The sequence below is a fragment of the Amphiura filiformis genome, chromosome 6 (assembly GCF_039555335.1).
Source record: "Amphiura filiformis chromosome 6, Afil_fr2py, whole genome shotgun sequence".
Taxonomy (NCBI): Eukaryota; Metazoa; Echinodermata; class Ophiuroidea; order Amphilepidida; family Amphiuridae; genus Amphiura; species Amphiura filiformis.
The window spans coordinates 14686210-14708133 of NC_092633.1; the positions used below are offsets into that span (position 1 = coordinate 14686210).

General features: G+C 36.6%; 1 protein-coding gene across 1 annotated transcript in view; it reads right to left on the minus strand.

The window, feature by feature from the left end:
• The window catches only part of LOC140155018 (protein unc-13 homolog D-like), a 40488-nt gene that overhangs the window by 16629 nt on the left and 1935 nt on the right, over window positions 1–21924 (minus strand). Inside the window, exons 2-13 of the mRNA XM_072177692.1 lie at window positions 10693–10746; window positions 9120–9227; window positions 8525–8584; window positions 7893–7959; window positions 7046–7394; window positions 5391–5558; window positions 4557–4685; window positions 3684–3867; window positions 3096–3191; window positions 2490–2593; window positions 1828–2072; window positions 1287–1414 (exon numbers count right to left, since the gene is read on the minus strand). Of these exons, the coding sequence (XP_072033793.1) occupies window positions 1287–1414; window positions 1828–2072; window positions 2490–2593; window positions 3096–3191; window positions 3684–3867; window positions 4557–4685; window positions 5391–5558; window positions 7046–7394; window positions 7893–7959; window positions 8525–8584; window positions 9120–9227; window positions 10693–10722 (1668 nt within the window). The 5' untranslated portion in view covers window positions 10723–10746. The remainder of the gene's footprint in view (window positions 1–1286; window positions 1415–1827; window positions 2073–2489; window positions 2594–3095; window positions 3192–3683; window positions 3868–4556; window positions 4686–5390; window positions 5559–7045; window positions 7395–7892; window positions 7960–8524; window positions 8585–9119; window positions 9228–10692; window positions 10747–21924) is intronic.

Genomic DNA, 21924 nt, shown 5'->3' on the forward strand with positions numbered 1-21924 from the left:
ATTGTTGCATGTAATTACATTATGTCCATCAGAAAACTTGACTACTTGTGGCTAATAAGACATACACACGCATAGCTACACATACTAACATGTGACCATACAAGATACGATTTAATCATGCTGTGATCCAACAATAAACTGAAATACATATTTTGACACCAACATGCAAGTACACAACAGTAGGTTCAACTAAACGGGGTTAACATGCTCAACTAAGCATGCAATTATCAATACTATGATATCAATCACTACAACTAAACAAACACTCAAATATTAACATGCATACAATAAAAATCAAATTACTACACAAGCATGCATGATTGGTTATTCATGCAAGAAATCAAGCTGACTTTGTACCTGTACCTTGAATGACTTGTAGGATGGTGACCCATAATATTACAAACTGTATTAGAAACTGTAGTAAAATCAGAATCATGTCATGATACAAAATGTCAAATTCAAATTTTATGCTGTTGAAAACAAAATTAATCACCATTTGTTCACTTATTCGTTAATTTCTTCACCTGATAACCTAACCTTGGCTATTCTTCATAATATAAAGACGTAGTTTAAATGGGTTTGCCAACATCAGATTAAATATAAAACTTGCTTTACAATATTACCTGTTAAAACTCTCATTCTCTTATGGGCCAATGTGTCCATAAAATAATAATCTCCTGCCTGTCTCTCTCATATTTCCTCTCTCTTGACTATCTTTCCTTTTTCTCTCACCTTTCCCACTATCCTTTCTCTCTCCCTCTCTCTCTTTCCTCCTCCTCTCTCACAAACACACCCACTTGTATAGACAGGAAAATAAGGACTTCAATGAGGCCATATAACTTTATTCTATATAAAATGAGGACACATACATCCAATTTTAATCACCATCCATGGACCTTGCCTGAAACACTTGATATGTACTGTTCATACTGCAAACCTTATATCCCTCACCCTGTGGACCTGTGGCATACATATTTGTATGTTATTTGTGATCTTCAGAATATAGTAATTTAAATTTACTGTGGACCACCTTGCATGTTGTGTCCATGTTTGTTATGTTCGCTACCTGTGTGTGCCCTCATTTTGATGGACATACAAACGCACCCCAACATGGACAGATATACACACATACTATATACAACCTACACGAAACATTCAAATTAGTGTTTATCAAATCCTTGACTATGCATCTACTAAAATAAGAGAGAATAATTTATCGAAGCTGTTTGTAAACTTTATGTCAGAATTCAATAAAATATCTAGCCTGTATAGATCTAACAACTCACCTCAAATACTAGGAAATCTGGGTTGTTTTCATACATCTCTGCCACAGACTTAGCTTGTCCCTCATACAAACACAGACTGGTAATAGCAATAGTCTCTGCATGGACATTATATGTTGCTTCTCTGATACCTGTAACATTATTAAAAAAGTATAAAAATTACAGAAAAACTTCACTCCCTTTCATAGTTAAGGATTGCATTTGGGTTGTGGTCAAGAGGAACATCCGAAGTGGCCTAATGGTTATGGTACTTGCCTTTGGTGCAGGAGGTCACAGGTTCAATTCCCGGTGGTTGCAAATAGCTGGGATATTGAATGCTCTCCCTGTGGTGCATTTAAAATTGGCTAAATGAATCATGAGATTATTTTCGGAGGCAATGTTAAGCTGTCAGTCCCATATTACAGATAGCCATATCTGTAGAAGTATCGCATAGTTTAGAAAATACTTGAGTTGACTGTCCCAAGCACTTCGGGACTAGGTACAAAGTACTATACAAATGTGTGTGGATGCCAATAATTACACACACAAGAAAGAATTGCCATACCTTTGTCATATAGCACTGGATCCAACTCTTTGACAGATGATGAGCCAGCTACAATGCCTTTTCTGACAGGTTGGTAGTCTGCTTTTTTAGGACTAGTATCGGCAGCAAATTTATTCTGTCCCCCAGGTGATGGCGCTTGCTCAGTGTCAGGTTCATCAAAGCAAAATTGGCGGGCAATCAGAGATGGCCGTGGTGTATACGGAACGCTCTTTTGATGATGAAAACTTAATAACGCTGACAGATGGCTAAAGAAATACAGAAATATATCTGATTAGAGACAAATTCATAGGTTTCTATCCTACAGCACATATAAGTTCAGACTAAAGCTACAATGACAATAGATACAACATTTATAGATCAGGCACAAATGGTGACCTCTATCAGAACTTTCAGTCTTGGCTCACATGCTGGCATGTCACTTCAACATAATTTGCATCAGTTTAAGATAGTCACTACAGACAAAATCATTTACCAACAGTAATAATTTTCAGTGACAGTGAAGCTCTTGTAGAATGTAGATCATGCATTGGCATTATAATAATTGTATTTTCTCCTCTTCTTCTTTTCCTCCTCCTTTAACTTCCATCTTTTCTTCTTCTTCACCTTTTCCTTATCTTCTTTTCATGATCTGTCATGATTTCATTGTAGTTGTTAATACTTACATGAGCTGCTGTGATAGTTTGTGTATACCCTGTTGTACTGCATAGTCATTTAACACCAACTGACTCAAGGCTGATATTTGGCCATCCCATGGGGTGCCGGTTTCCTGAATATCAATATAAATCAACATAATCAAACATCACATACATTAGACAAACTTTGATTTACAAAATTTTAACAACAATATCTTTCAGCGATAATATATCATAGGTAAATGAGAAAAATATGGGATGAATCAATATCTTTCAGCGATAATATGTCATAGGTAAATGAGAAAAATATGGGATGAATCAATATCTTTCAGCGATAATATATCATAGGTAAATGAGAAAAATATGGGATGAATCAATATCTTTCAGCAATAATATGTCATCTAGCTAAATGAGAAAAATATGGGATGAATTACGCAGATACCAAAATCTCCATTTTGATGGAGAAAATTGGGGGATGAGGTTGTTGATCAGACCATCCTCTTTTTAATGTTTTACCTGTCTTGGTATGCAGAACTTATATTTTGTAAGAGCATTTTCTAACACAAATTATTCTTTACATTTTAGAATAACTTTAATCATCTGCAACAGACTCCAACAGTTGAAATAGTCCCTTACCCTGAGGTGCTTCTCTCCTTCATATTCATAGAATGCCACAGCTAACTTATGGTAATGGGAGAGTTTACTTTCTTCTTTCACCTCCTCGTTTGGTTTCTGTGGAAATACAACAAATTTAAATGAGTTACCATCAAAAAACCTGCATGGTATGAAACAGCACCACATGCATTTTTTACCTAGCATAAGCTGACAGGAATTCGGTGGAAAATCACAAAAATGTGTGAGTGGCTAAATAAACTTTTCTATTTATTCATTGATCATCATACATAAAAAGACTAGTTTCAAGAGTCATGGTGGTTTGAGAACAGCCGTCAATCCCAGGGGGGACGTGTCCCCCACCTTTTGACACAATGACCAATTTTTTGTTCTTTTCAGCCACTTTTTGGCAATTCAGGCCGAGTGTTCCCCCACATTTCAAGCCAGATTGGTGCTAATGCACACATGTATACATAAACTACTAATGACTAAACTCTCTTTCCAGAGTTGGAGCTCAATGAAGAAAACTATATTAATAGCAAAGAAAACAAATATTGTAATTAATTACTAAGATCAGGTCACACACATTCATAATGTTACCTATATGCTTACCTGTTTTCTGACAAAGTTGAGTTTGAGATGAACTTTGCCAGCATGATGTGGGGTATGATGGCGATGTATTTGATACCATTTCTCAACTAATGTAGCATTGGGGATGTCTACTAGGGGTATGACCACTTGGCCCATGTAATCATCTGTGCTCTTGTTGATGCCCCCTTTCACATGTCTAATAATGCTGCAAAAGTCAAAATAAATTTGAGTCAGCGTTCAAATCTATTACCTGCTTGCTCCTCATAATTTGAGATCAGTAAGGATGCAGATGATTAAGGGTCTCATAGTTTTCAACCATGTTGCTATGTCAAGACAGCTATACAGTTGCAGCAAGAACTGCAAATACGTGTGCAAGGCCAGCTGTTTTAGAGCAAATAGTTTTCTGTTCCAATCTTGGATTATTATGCTGGAAACATTTTCAGTCCAATTCAATCAAAATATTTTTAAATTGTAATTATATTTTGTCTTTTCGATGCTTTTCCACAGCTTCATGTTGTATTTTAATCGGGTGCCTGGAGCCCATGGACATTGGGTGCGTTTGTGGTTGCGGCACGGAGGGATCGAGTGTGTTTGTTGCATCTTCACTGTTTTCAAGTCTTCCGTGCTCTATCCTCTGAGTCCTATTGTCTTTATGCTCCATGTACTCAATATTTCCCTTGCCAAGGACTTGCTGGTCGAGTATCCTTGTGTCTAGGTTATAAACTGCGGGAATTTATTTTTAATGTTTAAACTATTGTGTTATTGTACGTGTATACTTGTCTAGTGTATAATAAAGCTTGCTGATGAAATTCAAAATATCTTCTTCTTTTCAACTTAAAGCAAAAATAGTTTATGTGTGTGTGTCAATCCAAAAGTCATTATGCCTGTACTTACTTCCTAATGCCTGCAACCTTGTGACCTGAGTCCAGACTTTTGAAGGCTTCCCAAAGACTAGTTTCTTCATCCCAGTCCCACATGGTTAGTCTCAATTCCAGGAGGTCAATGTTGGCATCACACACTTCCCTGAAACACAATTAAAAAAGTTTGTTGAAACAAATTTACAGATTTGTAACAAAAAAGCTTGAATCTTGAAGTTAAAGAGCTACATTTGATCGACTTTAGGACCACTTGTATTTCAAGTTGTACATCGCCTGCATACAAAACAACATGGAACATGGGTCAGGCATGATTCGAGAGTATCTCAAATAGGGTATCAAAAATGGGGAAACTTAGAAAAAAGGGCACTGACTACTACCTTAATCGCATAGATGTTACTCAAAAATGAAACTTCAACCACACCAGCATGCCAAAAAAAACTACTCAAACTACAAAGTCTATATACAAAGTTTACTTACAAATCAAATGCTTAAACCAAGTCTATAAAGCCAGGTTTACTTACAAATCAAATGTATAACCCAAGTCTATTATTCTTCAGTAATAGATTCATCAGGTTTGTACTTCAAATCAATTGGTAATATTTGTGTGACAAACCCAGTAAGTTTTTACTTACTGAACTTAATATTTCATCCATCTCGTTGGAGGACATTATCAGATGTTGTCGATGATCTTGTTGGACGAAATATTAAGTAACTTAAATAAGTAAAAACTTTCTGGTTTTGTCATGCAAAAATTACCAATTGACAAGTCTATTATGTCTATATACCAAGTTTACTTACAAATTAAATGTATAAACCAAGTATATTATGTCTATAAACCAAGTTTACTTACAAATCAAATGTTTCATTCCAAACAGGATGTAATGTCTCAGTTTTCACTGTTGTTCTATTCAGACTTTCTTCTTCCATGTTACCAACAAGTTTGCTTGCATCACCTTCTGTATTACTTCTCATCCTCCCTGCATCCAACCCCAACTCATTCTGGGTAATTTGATAACATCTGCATGTAAATCACAATAATTGGCATGTAGGCAAATTATGCAATAGTGTTAGTACAAGAAAGTCGTTTATGTAACAGCTGACTAAAAATTGTAATCTTAGATTTTGAAATTCCATTTGCATTCAAGAGGAATCCAAAAACTTAACAAATGTTTATCTCAATGAGGCACTGACTGGGGTCTGAGATTGTTCGTCAGGTGAGTACAGTTGCTGAAACGGGTCCTACTACCCTCAGACTTAAATCTTAACAATGCCACACATTTTATATGACATAAGGTAGCTATCTCACATCATGGCTTTCATACACTATGATATGTTATGAGTCTTATCTTTTCCGCCTTATATGCCGAAAAAACTTTAGGGGTTGTGGCGCCAAGGGCTAAAGATACATAATGGCGCCCCTCTCCAATTTGCACAAATAGGGCCTACCACTAATTAATTTTGATTATAATGAAGTTGAATATCAGTCTTAAATTGATCTTTCAAATGATCTTGTGCTGAAATAAGTGTGAAGCACACAAAATTTTGACTTTCATCGCTTGGAGGGGGCGCAGAATCGATACTGAATTGGTCACATCAGGGCATGTACCCCCTTGCCCCCACTGTCGCTATGCCACTAGCATGACGGGTTATTTTTACGAGTTGAAAAAGAGTTTATAAAATCCTATAGCTACAGGCTCAATTAACTTGGCTTGGACACAAGGGTTTTAAACTATTATACTGAAAACAGTATTGTTCTTTAGACTTACCATGAAAAAAAACTGTTTTTACATGAAGGAGTACTGTTTTTACATAACATGTTTCATATTGTCTACAGCCAGAAGAATTTCAAAATCATTTATCTTCAATTTCACCCAACAGTAAAAAAAATGGGACTCAAAGCTATGATTTATTTTAAATTCCCTTGGTTTTAGCAGAATCAAGGTGTCGAAAATTTGAACTCAGGTGTTTGAACTCAGATGTGCTGTAAACATATGCAAATTTGAAGACCTCAAACACAATCTGACAACTGTCACTTTTATTTGAGCATAAAAGACAATTATGTTTTGAAGAGTATTTCCAGTTACAAACTAAGATGTTGTATCACTTTAATACACTAACTTATCTAACATACAGTGTAAAGATCATATAAAGAGACCAAATTGGAAGATAATTCTCATTTTGGTCTTATCTGTCCTGCGTATCAAGTTCCACAGGGCACACTCATAGCCCCTCTTGTATGCAACTGCACTCTATGTTATAGAATAAAAAGGTGCAGGCAGGGCTGTAGCAAGTTTGAAAAATGTGTGGCGGCCATCACAAATATGGGACGGCCAAATTACAAATCTATGCCCATATTGAAATAAAGATACAAAGAAAAACACAACAAATTTCTCTAAAAGTGGGGCGGCCATGGCATCCCCAGCCGCCCCGCTTGCTACGGCCCTGGGTGCAGGTAAAGCTCACAGCTAAATTTGGTATTTCAAATACCAATTATACTAAACGTACCCAGCAGGTGAATCTGACTTCCTTCTCCGGCTCCGACCAAAACTACGGTGATGTGCTGTATTTCGACGAGCATGAAATGGACTGTTTTCACCTAATCTGGCCCCCTTTGGTGAACTTATCGGTGATACTCTTGGTGAATTGAAAGGTGAAGAAGGAGTGGATTTAGACGTAGTAACAGAAATTGGCAGTGATAACGTATCAGGTCTAGGCGGTGTGGTGGATAAGTCTATTGAGCTACCTACAAGAGGAGAATTTCCTTCTGGAACTGATTGTGAGTGATGCCACTTGTTGGGTGATTTGCCAACTGGTTTACGACAGAGTGTCAGGATGCAATAGGGATCACTCAAACCTGAAATAATAGATTATCATTGATTGAAATCATATTACTAACAACCAAAAGGTTTATTGCAGTGGAGTTGAAGGTTGAATTCATTATTGAGATTTTTAGAGCAAAATATTATTTACACTATATCAGAGAAGATGAGAATAGATATTTTCACTCCCATTATCTGCTTAATGCCCCTGTCAGACTGTCAATAGACAATAGAGGTTGTGCGTGAAATTATTGATTGGCTCCAAACAAAGGATTTGAACCTGTGTCCTTCACCGTAACCATGGCACAGTGTAGTCCATTCAATCAAATGTTGTTATCAACCTATTTGATCATAGTGCATTTGTATAATATGTGTGAGAGGAGCTGTCGCGATAGATTGCAATCATGCTTTTGTTGAATGCATTTGAGTAGTCCGCCATATTTACGGTATGATATTCATATACACAGCCTCTATTACAAGCCTTGATTGCGTCCATTTATTTGCAATGTGCGTGAAAAAAATAGGCAACTTACCATTTGGGTCCATTTGTAGGACGTCTCTTGCTTCAATAATTGTCACACGTAGCAAATACGTCTCTGGCTACAACATAAAAATAAGATAACCTCTCAGTTTTTTTTATAGATTTTAGATACTTGGTGGCAGAGATACAAGATTCCATATGCACAGCTGATCCTTTTTAGTGTTTACTCTCTAATATGATTATTTCTTGGCTACTCATAAATACTGCAGCAATGAATTCAATTACATTTGGACCCATTAATTTATGTCTTCATCAGATTGTATTACTTAGCAGTTAGCCCCAACTCTCGGAGTGCTTTTTGGCAAATAGAAGGAAAGGAAGGAATAAAGAGAAAAGATGAACAAAGCAAAGAAGTTGTTCATTTTGGTGGGGATTTTGAACCAGAGACCCCTTGTGTTCCCAGCACTAAATCGGCGACTGCTAGCCATGGGTGCTTTTGCTGGCCTGGCTAAGGACACCCAATGACTTGGGTGATTGCGTCACTTGTGATGCATGCATGCGTTATATGCGCAGTGGCTTGGCGCTGCAGTATTTCGTAGCATGCAGGAGGGTTCTAAGGTTTAAAGCTTTTCCAAAGCATCACCATGCAATATTGGGGATAAGAACAAGTCATGCTATACTTACTGCTTTACTGTACTGGTCCTTGAGTATCTTTCCATGGATCGAATTGGGAACCCTGAAAATCTGAAGAAAATCAAAAATCAAAATAATTAGATTTAAGATATTTTACTTTGACATTGATAAATTTTCATAATTATTCTAATATTAATCATGTTTTCACCAGGCCATTACATTCTGTTAGCTGTTTCATATATTGATATAAATGATTTTCATGAAATTTGGCAGAGTAATCTTATTATTTTATTATTATTAATGTCTTCTTTATATTGGAATGGCTTTCTTTCAAAACGATGGCATAATGTAAAGAAAACAGAGACAGCATATTTCGGTAAAATTAAAAATGAGTTTTTCTCGATATATATAATTTTTTCAAATACGTCATTATCTGAAATGGAAGATGACCCCTTTAGATAAAATTAATTGTTCTCATCAATTAAAATGGCTCATGATCCTTTTTTTCTTTTTGTTTTAATTCTCACATGAGATAAAACCAGGATTCCCAGTAATAATGCTTGACAAAAATATATTGCCATTGGTTTGAAGCTATTTTTTAGAGTAGCCATGACCACAGACAGAATCTAAATTTGAAGTTTCTTACCTTTTGAACGTGTGCAGCCATTTCTAATGGATTGTGCCGTGTTTGTCCTCGTCGACCCAGTGAATGCAGACATGTTTGGACCACAGAGATGTAAAATTCTTCTGGAACCTTTCAAAAAAAAGAAATGAACATGACAAAAAAGTCATTTGCCTTGCACACACACAATCACACAATATGGACTATTAAAAAAGGGTAGTTTTCTACAACAACTGCTGCTTATTCCTTGCAACATATTAATTAGAAAAAAGCACAGATTTTGCAATTCTGTGAAAATGGTTTGAGTGATTTGATTCCAGTGTATGATTTAGACAATCTTGATGGAATCCAGTGAGCATGACACAACAAAAGCTCCAAAAATAACTGATGTTAAATTGGTCCACTATAAATGACACATAAACTTTGAACTGAATTCAATATTCTAACTTCTAATATCAGTCCTCATGTACAGGTAACTATCATGAAATCTCATACAATATTCCAAACAATGATATTTAACCATAATATTTTGTCTAATGGGCACCATAATAGGACAATTGGGTGGTTCTCGGACCATGAGTCTCACCAGCTTCTGTGACAGCTCTCTTTTGCAATTTCTTTTGGTAGCAGAAGTAAAAAATAGGGACAGCGGTTCCAAATAGGTTGTCCGCAAAAAATTAAAGTTCCCATAGTGCAGCTATGGCCCAAACTGGGTGGGCCAGCTTAGCAACCCAATAATTATGATGGGGCCCCAAGTACCCTAAGGCTTCCTAATAATTTAAAGGTAATATTCATAATTTTAGGGTAACATCCATAAATCATAATTTTAGAGTAAAATTCATAATTTACATGATTTAAGGTATACTTCATGTAAAATGCATGCATTTCAAAAGCTTTCACACTTTGCACGAGAGGGGGCACCTTCCTGCACCCAACCCCTGAGCGTTTTGTGCCTCGGAAAAGGCTTCATATTGATGCCCCCCCCCATATCAAAAATCATCCGGAGATTCCGACAAATATACATGATAAACCAAACTTTTACTATCAATAAAATTGGCATGGAAATCTACAAGAATAGCATGCATCGTATGAAACTTCTAGTACAGAAATTGAGTGACAAGCACGACAATGATCACAACATGCACACAAAAATGTTGACAGCTAGCTATCTCCAGCACTCCCTGCTTTACTCTATGTATAAACAGGCTTTAAAATTCAACCAGTTTTCTTGCAGAATAATATGTACATAGCCTACTTTTAATTCATTGTTCATCTTTATTGCCATACATATAGCTTTCAGTTTGCCCCTTGCAGCTTATTTGTACAGGTGTTTGTTCCAAAAATCCTGCTTCTATTAAAATTTAGTGGTCTGAAGTTCCGTGTTTGTTGTGTTCTGATCGACCCAGCAAATTATTGAATTTGCAGTGAAGTCTTGTACTTGAGCAGTAGCACCCAAGTAAAGATTCCTGGACTTTCATCCTTCAGTTGTTCATGGATTTAGTATTCGTAAAAACACTAATAATAATCTGCATGCACATGAAAAACACAGGAGTAGATCAAATATCCAACAGAACCAAGGTGGCATATTTCAACTTACGGATAGTTTGGGTTCTTCATCTTCACTCATGTTGTTTGGTGTCAGGTCTTCCTCCTGTAACACAAAAACAAAATATCCAAACAATTATAGAATTGTTCCTAACTTTGATTGAAGAGATTTTTCAACACAACTGTCATATCAAATATAAAAAAGTACTGACCTGTGGATAAAATACGCTGAAAGGTAAACACAATTATTGGTAGACCGATTATTTCCCAGTAAGTCAATTTTAACAAACACTACTACTATAGAACAAATGACCCTTAATCACCACCACAAAAAAGAGAGCACTAGTAGATTGTGACTTGGAAAGAACCCATGGTAAAATGCAGAAGGTTCCAATCAATGCATAAAACACATAGACCCTTTTGCTTCAAATGGGAAGATACCTTTGGTGCAACCTTGAACTTCAAACCCCAAAGCAATGTCTTTTGTATTGTGGATAAGCTTCAGTAACTTTTTAGGTTTCAATGGGTAGGGTTCTTAAACCAGTATTATTGTCCAATGCACTACTTAATTTCTATGAATAAAATCAAATCTGTCCATTGTTGGTTTGACATTCTGACTGAACCAGTGGGGTGGGGGCAACAAGAGGGGGAAAGCAATTTTTGTCAGAGCATAAAAGGGGAGGCAAGTAATTATCGAAAGGGAGCGGTGAAAGAGATTTTGGCAGGCCCAAAAAGGGGGGGGCAAGAGATTTTTGGCACACATTCATGGGGTACCATAAAATACAAATGTCCTGCTCTCTATTGCATGTATATATCTAGACCATAAGGTTGAAATTATTCATGTTTTTCAATGCTCAAATGGTTATGCATTATTATGTGTATTACACTGCTCCATAGACAATGTGTTGTAATTTCGTTCTGGTATATCAGAACGAAATTCAAATTTTACGATATCTTTACAAAACAAATTAATCAGCAAGAAATTTTTTGTACATAAACATTATGTAGCCAGAGGTTTCCAGTAATATAAAAATCTCAATTTTTTTTAGAAAAGTGGGGGGATGATGCTGTGGATCACGAAATGCCCTTTTAAGTATATAATTTTAGCATGGAATCATTGTAAAATGTTAGCAATAGTAGACATCATATCTAATGCCTTGGTTTGTCCACAACCCTGAGATCACAATGGGCTATCACAGAAATAAAAGGTACATACCCTATAGAAGACAAATTTGACACATCTGGCCTCGTAAATCAAAAAAAATTTATTTTGGGAATCCCAAGTCTTCTATAGGGTAGGTGCCGTTAATTTCTGGAATAGCCCATTTATTCCCCCCCCCCAAATAAATATTTCATAATGCAGAACCATTTCCGACCACGCTAGTAGATGCCATAGTTAAGTAGTGTTTGAGTTGGTGTGGGTGGGGGAGGAGATATAATTATAGATAGTCGATAACCGATAATCAATGATCAATCATTTATCAACTTTCAGTTAAATTCTAAACCCTAACACGCAAATGATGAAACAGACTCTCATGTTCAAATGGCTAAGGATGATATCCTTGTGGATACTGGGGGGTGAGGGGTATTGATTATCGATAATCAATTATTGATTATCGATAATCAATTATTGATTATAGATAATCAATAATCGATAATCAATCATTTAACAAAAATTTATAGGCCTACGCAACCGACAAAACTGGGAATCGCTAAGGATGATTTCCTTCTGGGTATGGGGGGGGGGGGGTTGTGCGTGGAATTAATTATGGGTAATTAATTATCGATTATCGATAATCGATAATCAATTATCGATTATCGATCATCAATTATCGATCATCAATCATTAGTTTATCAATATCCAATGTTTAAAAATGTATAGACCTACGCAACCGACAAAGCGGGATATCTGCATTAATTTGAAAATATGATTTTCTCCAAAGTGCTAGAAAAGCACACTCTTTGACCATTTCTATGCACATCGTATCTCTTGCAACCTGAAGGAACGAAATTTGTTTCCGTTTTGGATTTCAACAGCTTAAAATTGACATTTTTCAGTAAAATGCACATCAAATATTTTGTTCTGAATTGGAAAATCTCACTTGGTATAAAATGAAAAATATTTCTGATTTTGGTTGTCAATTTCAAACTTTTTATATCAATCATCATATCCGTAAGCACGTGGTACTCTATTTTGAAAGCCATCCGAGTCTCCATTTTGACAAACGGATAAAAACAAAAATAGTTTTAACATTGTAATCTATGGAAGAAAAATCACAAAACTGCCTTTTTCTCAAGAAAAAAATTGGGACTCAAGATAAATTTTCTTCAAACTCGTTTTTAAAATCTTTATATATGCTTAATAACTTAAAAAAAAAAAAAAAACGCAAAAGAAATCTAAGTTGATACTCCACGTAAATGATTTAGTATACGCTAATCCCGAACCCAAACCTAACCATTATCCTTCTAATAACCCTAACCCTAACCATAATCCTAATTTCGTCTAAATTAAGGCCTATATGATGAAGAAATAACCAAACTTTATTAGAATATTGTAAACTAACTCAATAATAGCCTCATACCCCCAACTCTGCCTGCTGCTTTAGCATCACTCTCGAATCTCTGTTATTGAACTGTGACAGAAGATTGATATGCAACCTGTCAGAGCGTCCGAAGTTTTGTGTCACGTGACCCTGCTCTGTATGGGCTATCACAGAAATAAAAGGTACATACCCTATAGAAGACAAATTTGACACATCTGGACTCGTAAATCAAAAAAAAATTTATTTTGGGAATCCCAAGTCTTCTATAGGGTAGGTGCCGTTAATTTCTGGAATAGCCCATTATTCCCCCCCCCCCAAAAAAAAATTTCATAATGCAGAACCATTTCCGACCACGCTAGTAGATGCCATAGTTAAGTAGTGTTTGAGTTGGTGTGGGTGGGGGAGGAGATATAATTATAGATAGTCGATAACCGATAATCAATGATCAATCAGTTATCAACTTTCAGTTAAATTCTAAACCCTAACACGCAAAGGATGAAACAGACGCTCATGTTCAAATGGCTAAGGATGATATCCTTGTGGATACTGGGGGGTGAGGGGTATTGATTATCGATAATCAATTATTGATTATCGATAATCAATTATCGATTATAGATAATCAATAATCGATAATCAATCATTTAACAAAATTTATAGGCCTACGCAACCGACAAAACTGGGAATCGCTAAGGATGATTTCCTTCTGGGTACGGGGGGGGTTGTGCGTGGAATTAATTATGGGTAATTAATTATCGATTATCGATAATCGATAATCAATTATCGATTATCGATCATCAATTATCGATCATCAATCATTAGTTTATCAATATCCAATGTTTAAAAATGTATAGACCTCACGCAACCGACAAAAGCGGGATATCTGCATTAATTTGAAAATATGATTTTCTCCAAAGTGCTAGAAAAGCACACTCTTTGACCATTTCTATGCACATCGTATCTCTTGCAACCTGAAGGACGAAATTTGTTTCCGTTTTGGATTTCAACAGCTTAAAATTGACATTTTTCGTAAAATGCACATCAAATATTTTGTTCTGAATTGGAAAATCTCTCTTGGTATAAAATGAAAAATATTTCTGATTTTGGTTGTCAATTTCAAACTTTTTTATATCAATCATCATATCCGTGAGCACGTGGTACTCTATTTTGAAAGCCATCCGAGTCTCCATTTTGACAAACGAAAAAAAACAAAAATAGTTTTAACATTGTCATCTATGGAAGAAAAATCACAAAACTGCCTTTTTCTCAAGAAAAAAATTGGGACTCGAAGATAAATTTTCTTCAAACTCGTTTTTAAAATCTTTATATATGCTTAATAACTTAAAAAAAAAAAAAAAAAAGCAAAAGAAATCTAAGTTGATACTCCACGTAAATGATTTCGTATACGCTAATCCGAACCCAAACCTAACCATTATCCTTCTAATAACCCTAACCCTAACCATAATCCTAATTTCGTCTAAATTAAGGCCTATATGATGAAGAAATAACCAAACTTTATTAGAATATTGTAAACTAACTCAATAATAGCCTCATACCCCAACTCTGCCTGCTGCTTTAGCATCACTCTCGAATCTCTGTTATTGAACTGTGACAGAAGATTGATATGCAACCTGTCAGAGCGTCCGAAGTTTTGTGTCACGTGACCCTGCTCTGTATTTATTTATTCCCCCCCCCCAAAAAAAAATTTCATAATGCAGAACCATTTCCGACCACGCTAGTAGATGCCATAGTTAAGTAGTGTTTGAGTTGGTGTGGGTGGGGGAGGAGATATAATTATAGATAGTCGATAACCGATAATCAATGATCAATCAGTTATCAACTTTCAGTTAAATTCTAAACCCTAACACGCAAATGATGAAACAGACTCTCATGTTCAAATGGCTAAGGATGATATCCTTGTGGATACTGGGGGGTGAGGGGTATTGATTATCGATAATCAATTATTGATTATCGATAATCAATTATCGATTATAGAGAATCAATAATCAATCATTTAACAAAAATTTATAGGCCCTACGCAACCGACAAAACTGGGAATCGCTAAGGATGATTTCCTTCTGGGTATGGGGGGGGGTTGTGCGTGGAATTAATTATGGGTAATTAATTATCGATTATCGATAATCGATAATCAATTATCGATTATCGATCATCAATTATCGATCATCAATCATTAGTTTATCAATATCCAATGTTTAAAAATGTATAGACCTACGCAACCGACAAAACGGGATATCTGCATTAATTTGAAAATATGATTTTCTCCAAAGTGCTAGAAAAGCACACTCTTTGACCATTTCTATGCACATCGTATCTCTTGCAACCTGAAGGAACGAAATTTGTTTCCGTTTTGGATTTCAACAGCTTAAAATTGACATTTTTCAGTAAAATGCACATCAAATATTTTGTTCTGAATTGGAAAATCTCTCTTGGTATAAAATGAAAAATATTTCTGATTTTGGTTGTCAATTTCAAACTTTTTTATATCAATCATCATATCCGTGAGCACGTGGTACTCTATTTTGAAAGCCATCCGAGTCTCCATTTTGACAAACGGATAAAAACAAAAATAGTTTTAACATTGTCATCTATGGAAGAAAAATCACAAAACTGCCTTTTTCTCAAGAAAAAAATTGGGACTCGAAGATAAATTTTCTTCAAACTCGTTTTTTAAAATCTTTATATATGCTTAATAACTTAAAAAAAAAAAAAAAAACGCATAAAAAGAAATCTAAGTTGATACTCCACGTAAATGATTTCGTATCGCTAATCCGAACCCAAACCTAACCATTATCCTTCTAATAACCCTAACCCTAACCATAATCCTAATTTCGTCTAAATTAAGGCCTATATGATGAAGAAATAACCAAACTTTATTAGAATATTGTAAACTAACTCAATAATAGCCTCATACCCCCAACTCTGCCTGCTGCTTTAGCATCACTCTCGAATCTCTGTTATTGAACTGTGACAGAAGATTGATATGCAACCTGTCAGAGCGTCCGAAGTTTTGTGTCACGTGACCCTGCTCTGTATTATAGATGTGCATTTCTATTATACTGGTTATTTTCTTATGACTTATATTATAACTTATGGCATCCCTTATCCTATTCATAAGGGGAAATAAGAAGTTGTTAGTGTTACTAGTATTTAAAGTTCTATTTTTGTGAGGCAAATAATGCTAGACATTTTTTCCTTTGTTAAGTATTAGAATCTCTGACTCTGTTACATTGTATTATTTTTCAAAAATAAGCTGAATATGCCTAATATTAAATGTGTACATTCCAGCTCATCCAAGAATGAGCTGAATTACTTAATTTACCTATACAAAGGGACTGATGTTAGAAAGTGCATTGTTTAATCACTGTTTTCCCTCTTACATGTGTATTAATTATTATTCACATGCCAGCCAGCTTGATTTTGGCCTACATGTAAATATTAAGTGGCTGCACCCAATGGCGACACCAGGATTTGGGGGGGCATTGAGGGAAAGTGAATTTGAGGGGGGAAAAATCAACAACTTATGCACAAAATAGCTGCAAAAGGTAAACATTTTTGTCATTTTGGTTTTAAAAGTGTGTGGGGGGCAGGGCTGTCAACTCTCACGCATTGGCCGCGAGTCTCACGCATTGGGTCACTTTCTCACGGTCTCACGCCAAGGTAGTATAATCTCACGCCTAGGTAGTAAATCTCACATAAAATGAGTAAAATCTCACGCATCGTCATGAATAATTTGTTACTCCCCCCCCGCTTTTCACATTCTTGAGCGCCGTGGCTCAAATAATCATGGTACAAAATGAACATTGAGTCGGCAAATCCTGCGCCTCTGTCTCACGCCAAGCAATTCCAAAAGTTGACAGCCCTGGTGGGGGAGGGCAAACTGGGAAGAGAAGAAAAATATTTGGGGGTTGCCCTTGCCCCTCCCCCTTGCCCTTGCCCCCCCCCGCCGCCCCAGTGTCGCCACTGGTTGCACCACCTAAAATAACAACAGTGGGGGTACATCGCATTAGCTAGAGATTATTTTTGACACCTACCCATAAATCCCAAACTTGTAAAAGATCCAACATCTCTACCTGACTGTCAGAAGGATATAAAATGGGTCTACTAGCTGTGGCTCTTCTATCTTCAGCATAATTGGTCATGTTTGTTAAAAAAATGTTCATTCATTTGCTTTAAAAGCATCGATGCAACTTGCAAGTCTTCATTAGGTACAGGTAGCACCAAACTATCAAAAGTCATCAAAACACATCAAACAGGCATAGTTTCAGGGATTAAGTACTTGTGTAGTCGTAAAAATCAAACAAAAACATGCCAAATAAATCTGAAAAACAATGCCTTCCAATTGGTCCTGCAGACTTACATCCCTGATTTTAATTGTCTTCTGCCACCAGAGTCTCGGCCACAACCATTTTAAACATTTCATTGCTGGATAGTGAGTGCTTCATGAGAAATGAAAACCAAGAGAACATGTATGTACCATGGTCTGCAAACATGCATCAACAACAGAAATATATTAGCATCTATCAGAACAAACTGCAGCATTCACTTGTCTTGGTTGGTGCATTCAAAGTTGAAGTTGAACTCCATGCTTTGGATTATGAAAATACCAATTTCCACTGCATGTGTTTCTCTCTCCCTGCCTCTCTTCAGTAAGTGAGTAAGTTCTAACAACAAAATGATAATATGCCAAGCCAAGTCACATACCTCCTACATTAAATCTTGAAATAATTTCTTGCATTATACCAGGTGAAAGCAGTCATACTGGACTGTGTTAGTTGCTACAATGCCTGCTACAATGACAATGTTCCTGAAATAAATCTTATTCCTTTGTACTAGTGGTGTTTTGACAAATAATTTAACAAGCAAAAAGAATTTCTGTAGGGCAAATAACACAATGAAAGATTAAGGTATGAATGCATTCTATTGTAAAGAGCTGTGTGAGGTATTAACCAGAAAAGTACCATAAAACCCATGTTTTGCATGTCCATTTATTATAGTCTTTGTCAAAGACTAATTCACGATGGGGGGGGGGGGTGAGCAGCGAAGTGGCGAGTGTGAGCCATTTGCGGCTTGTGGCGTCCCAGTAGTTTCTCTCCCTATGGGTATTGGGTAATATAGGTGCATGGTCTGTTTGAAAACTTTGAAAAATTTTGTACAATTTTGAAAAATTTGAAGAAAAATAATGAAAAAATATGGTCATTCAGTGAGAGATTATCAGAAATTTTCCAAAACTTTTGAAAAAGGGGGTCTTTTGGTGACAGGAGAACAAAAAAGGGGGTCATTGGGTGAGAGTGAGTTCAGTAAAACAAAAACGGGGTCATTGGGTGAGAGGGATTTGAAACATGGGGTCAACGTGGCGTGGCCGCACATCCCCATCACCCATTTTTTAGTCAGAAGCAGCCTGGATTGATAGGAAATATTAAGTTTTAAATCGAATTAGGCTCATATCAAAGAAGAAAGATAGAGTATAATATCATCTAAATGGTCCTAAGCTGGTAACATGTTCAGTACTCCATTTTGATCATTCTTTCGGTTTTTAAAAAGAACTGTCTCAGTTCCTCAGATTGTGACACTCTCACTGTCCCTCAGAGCCTGTGAAGCAGTCACTCAAGCCAAGAGCAGGGATGTAAGTAACCCTGAAGAAAAAATACGGAAAATACGGAAAAAAGCGCGTAAATTCGGGCTAAAAAGCCCAAAATAAAAGAAATTGCGTAAATCTGGACTACAAAAATTACAGAATTCTGTAAAAATACAGAAAACTTACATCCCTGCAAGAGGGCGAGATGACTGGAATACAAAGTGCCAGTATTACGCTATAACTCTAGTAAAGAGCCTCTTAAATTGCAAGCAATTTACTGTCTATGCAGAGAGGTACCCCATTTGGCATCGATGTCTATGCTTCTCAACTCACACCTCGGTATCGGCGCTACGCGCTTTGGACATCATGATCCGAGGGAACTGATCAAGTTCTCAGTGATGCCAATGCGGCACCTTAGGTGCACAATTGGGCTACTTAGCGATTACTTGCTACTACTCATAAAAGCATGCCACTACTTCCCTAAAATTGGGCTACTTTTACAAGTGTCAGGCCTTGACAGTAATTTCAAGTATTTTCCTTTCAATTTAGCCAATTTATAAAGGTTTTGAGTCTCTGAAGCTGAAGCTCCAAATTGCATTTCAGTTTCCATTAAGTACCGGAAGCAAGAGTGTGCTTTTCCGCCAATGGTGGGCCAATTTAATGCACCACGCCTTAGCACTGAAAAGTTTTGGCAACACTGCAAGTAATACTATTCTAGTAGGGTAAATTATGTATGTTACTTCAGTGAACATCAAGACATTATTATTAGGTATACAACTTAACTATCCCACAAACAAGCCCAACACATCACTTACGTGTACAATAGAGACGACATCTTTCCTATATGTTTGTACTACAATAATCTCCGGTGGGGCTGAATGCCGGCGTGAAACTCTGCTACTGGATATCCCAAATTCACTCATATCGATTTAAAATGTAGTTTGTTGTATATAATTCAAAAATACTATACAGAAATTAAGAAACATGACCAGTGATTGGTCCTAAAGCAATATAACCAATGGCAGGTTAACAATTATAGGTCCACCATAATCCAAATCAGTAATGGCAACAATTTGCAGGGATATGACACAGGGTAATATATTTAGTGACCGGCGGTTTTTCAGATCAAATGAAGCGTTATATTCTGCATTTTGAAATATTCAGTATATTTACTACGGTATTTTTAGTCAAATTTAGCATATCAAATTGTTTAGTAACGGTTGGAAAGACTTTAACAAGGGCCAAGTGCCAGTTGTCAGCACTGACTGCTGGTTTGTATGCCTGTTTTATTTGTATAATCACACTCCATTGATGGCATTTAAAAACCCAGCTCTGTTCAATATTAATTAATCATCTTGGAAGTAACAAGGGCGTCAAAAAGGGGGGGGCACGTCGACTATTCACGTAGACTCTCATTTTGAGGGTTGCTCTATTGCATCCATCCAGTTACCATGGTTAACCCCATGATAACTGCCGATTGGCCAAAATGAAAATTGTGTCAAATTTTGAACCAATCAAGGAGGGTATTGACAAGATCACCTGCAAATTAGCAAGTTTGATCATAAACAGTTTAAAGCCTAGTCCAGGCGCGGATCCAGGCATGGGCACACCGGGCCCGTGCCCCCCCCCCTTTCGAGGGTCCTATTTTTTTTATTTTTTTTTTACAATATTTTGTAGGAAAAAATAAAATAAAACCAAGCTCCTCCCTGTTTTGCTTTTCATTTTTACATCAACGGCCTCCCATGCCAGTGACGGATCCATGCAGGGGCACACCCGGACTGTGCCCCCTTCCTGAATTGGCTTCAATTCGGCCTTTATTTATAATTTTTTCCGAAAATTCTGAAGGGGTGCATCCTCCTCAGACACCCGCCCTCCGCGTATGGATAAAGAAGTCAGTAGGCTCCTTTTTTGGACCAGGCGCGGATCCAGGTGGAAAGACACACTGACCCGTGCCCGCCCCCTTCACGGCTAAAAAAATGAGGAAAATGAGAGAAGAGAAAGGGCGAAAATGCTGACTTCAACACCAATCCGTGCATGCTAGGCCTAATAAAGTGTCTGTCGCGTCGGGACCAGTCCCGGGACAAGTGTAATATTTAAGATTTTGCAAATTGACGCGGGGCCTTTTTTGTTAATGATAAAAGTGTATAAATGATGCACCAAATGACTTAACATGATGCAGTCATGTCTACAGTAGAATTCATCTCGACCTTTGCAGGACTTAAACCCCATTAAAAGCTATTAAACCAAGATAACACTCATTGAAGCAGCTCAACTGATTAAATCAGATCTTCTCTGGTTGTGTACAAGTGTCTGTTTTCAATGTGCGACATCGCAATAAAGCTGGTATTACAGCTTCAGTTGGGTAACCGATTATAAAGGAAGCGAAAGGAAACAATGGTATGTGTACCATTGTTCACGAAATGACACAAAGACCTGCTTTTGTTAACCAGCATTCTTCAAAATGAGCAACATAATGATTGTTGACTTAACACAGTTTGGAAATAATTTCTTCATATTTTTGGTGTTATCTGTCGTTTACATATCCTTCCTAAAACACAAAAGTGCGACCCTCTCCAAACATCTAAATTAGCTAAAAATTTAGGACATGTTACAAAACTTTATTTTCTAGAACCTATTTAGAATAATTTAAATGTAGCTTTTACCGCTTTTTTGTGGCATCCTTCAGAAGTGAGCGGTCCGATACCAATATTTTCGGTCAAATCTCCATTCAATTAACACGGGAGTTGGCTAGCTATGCCTTGCCCTCACTCATATTTTACAAAAGTGCGACCATTTCTGAACATCTAACCTAGCTGTAATTTTAGGTCATGTTAGAGAAATATATTTGCCAGAAGTTTTGGAGAATAAATAAAATATTGGCTGGTTATTTTTCACACAGTGATGTTAACTAGGCAAGTGTCCATTCTCCCAACATACATCATTTGTTGAGGTCACACGTCAATGGTGAGAGCACTGTGTATTGTGTATAGGAAAACGGACAGTAACTGCAGTATGAATGGGACCTTCATTTTACAAAATTTTCCAACTTCTGAGGGGAGATAACAGGTGACCGTTTTCACTTCTGTTTTGGACATCCGTACACTTTATGTGTTAACATGTTTAAGCAATATAATTAGGCCTACAGTAG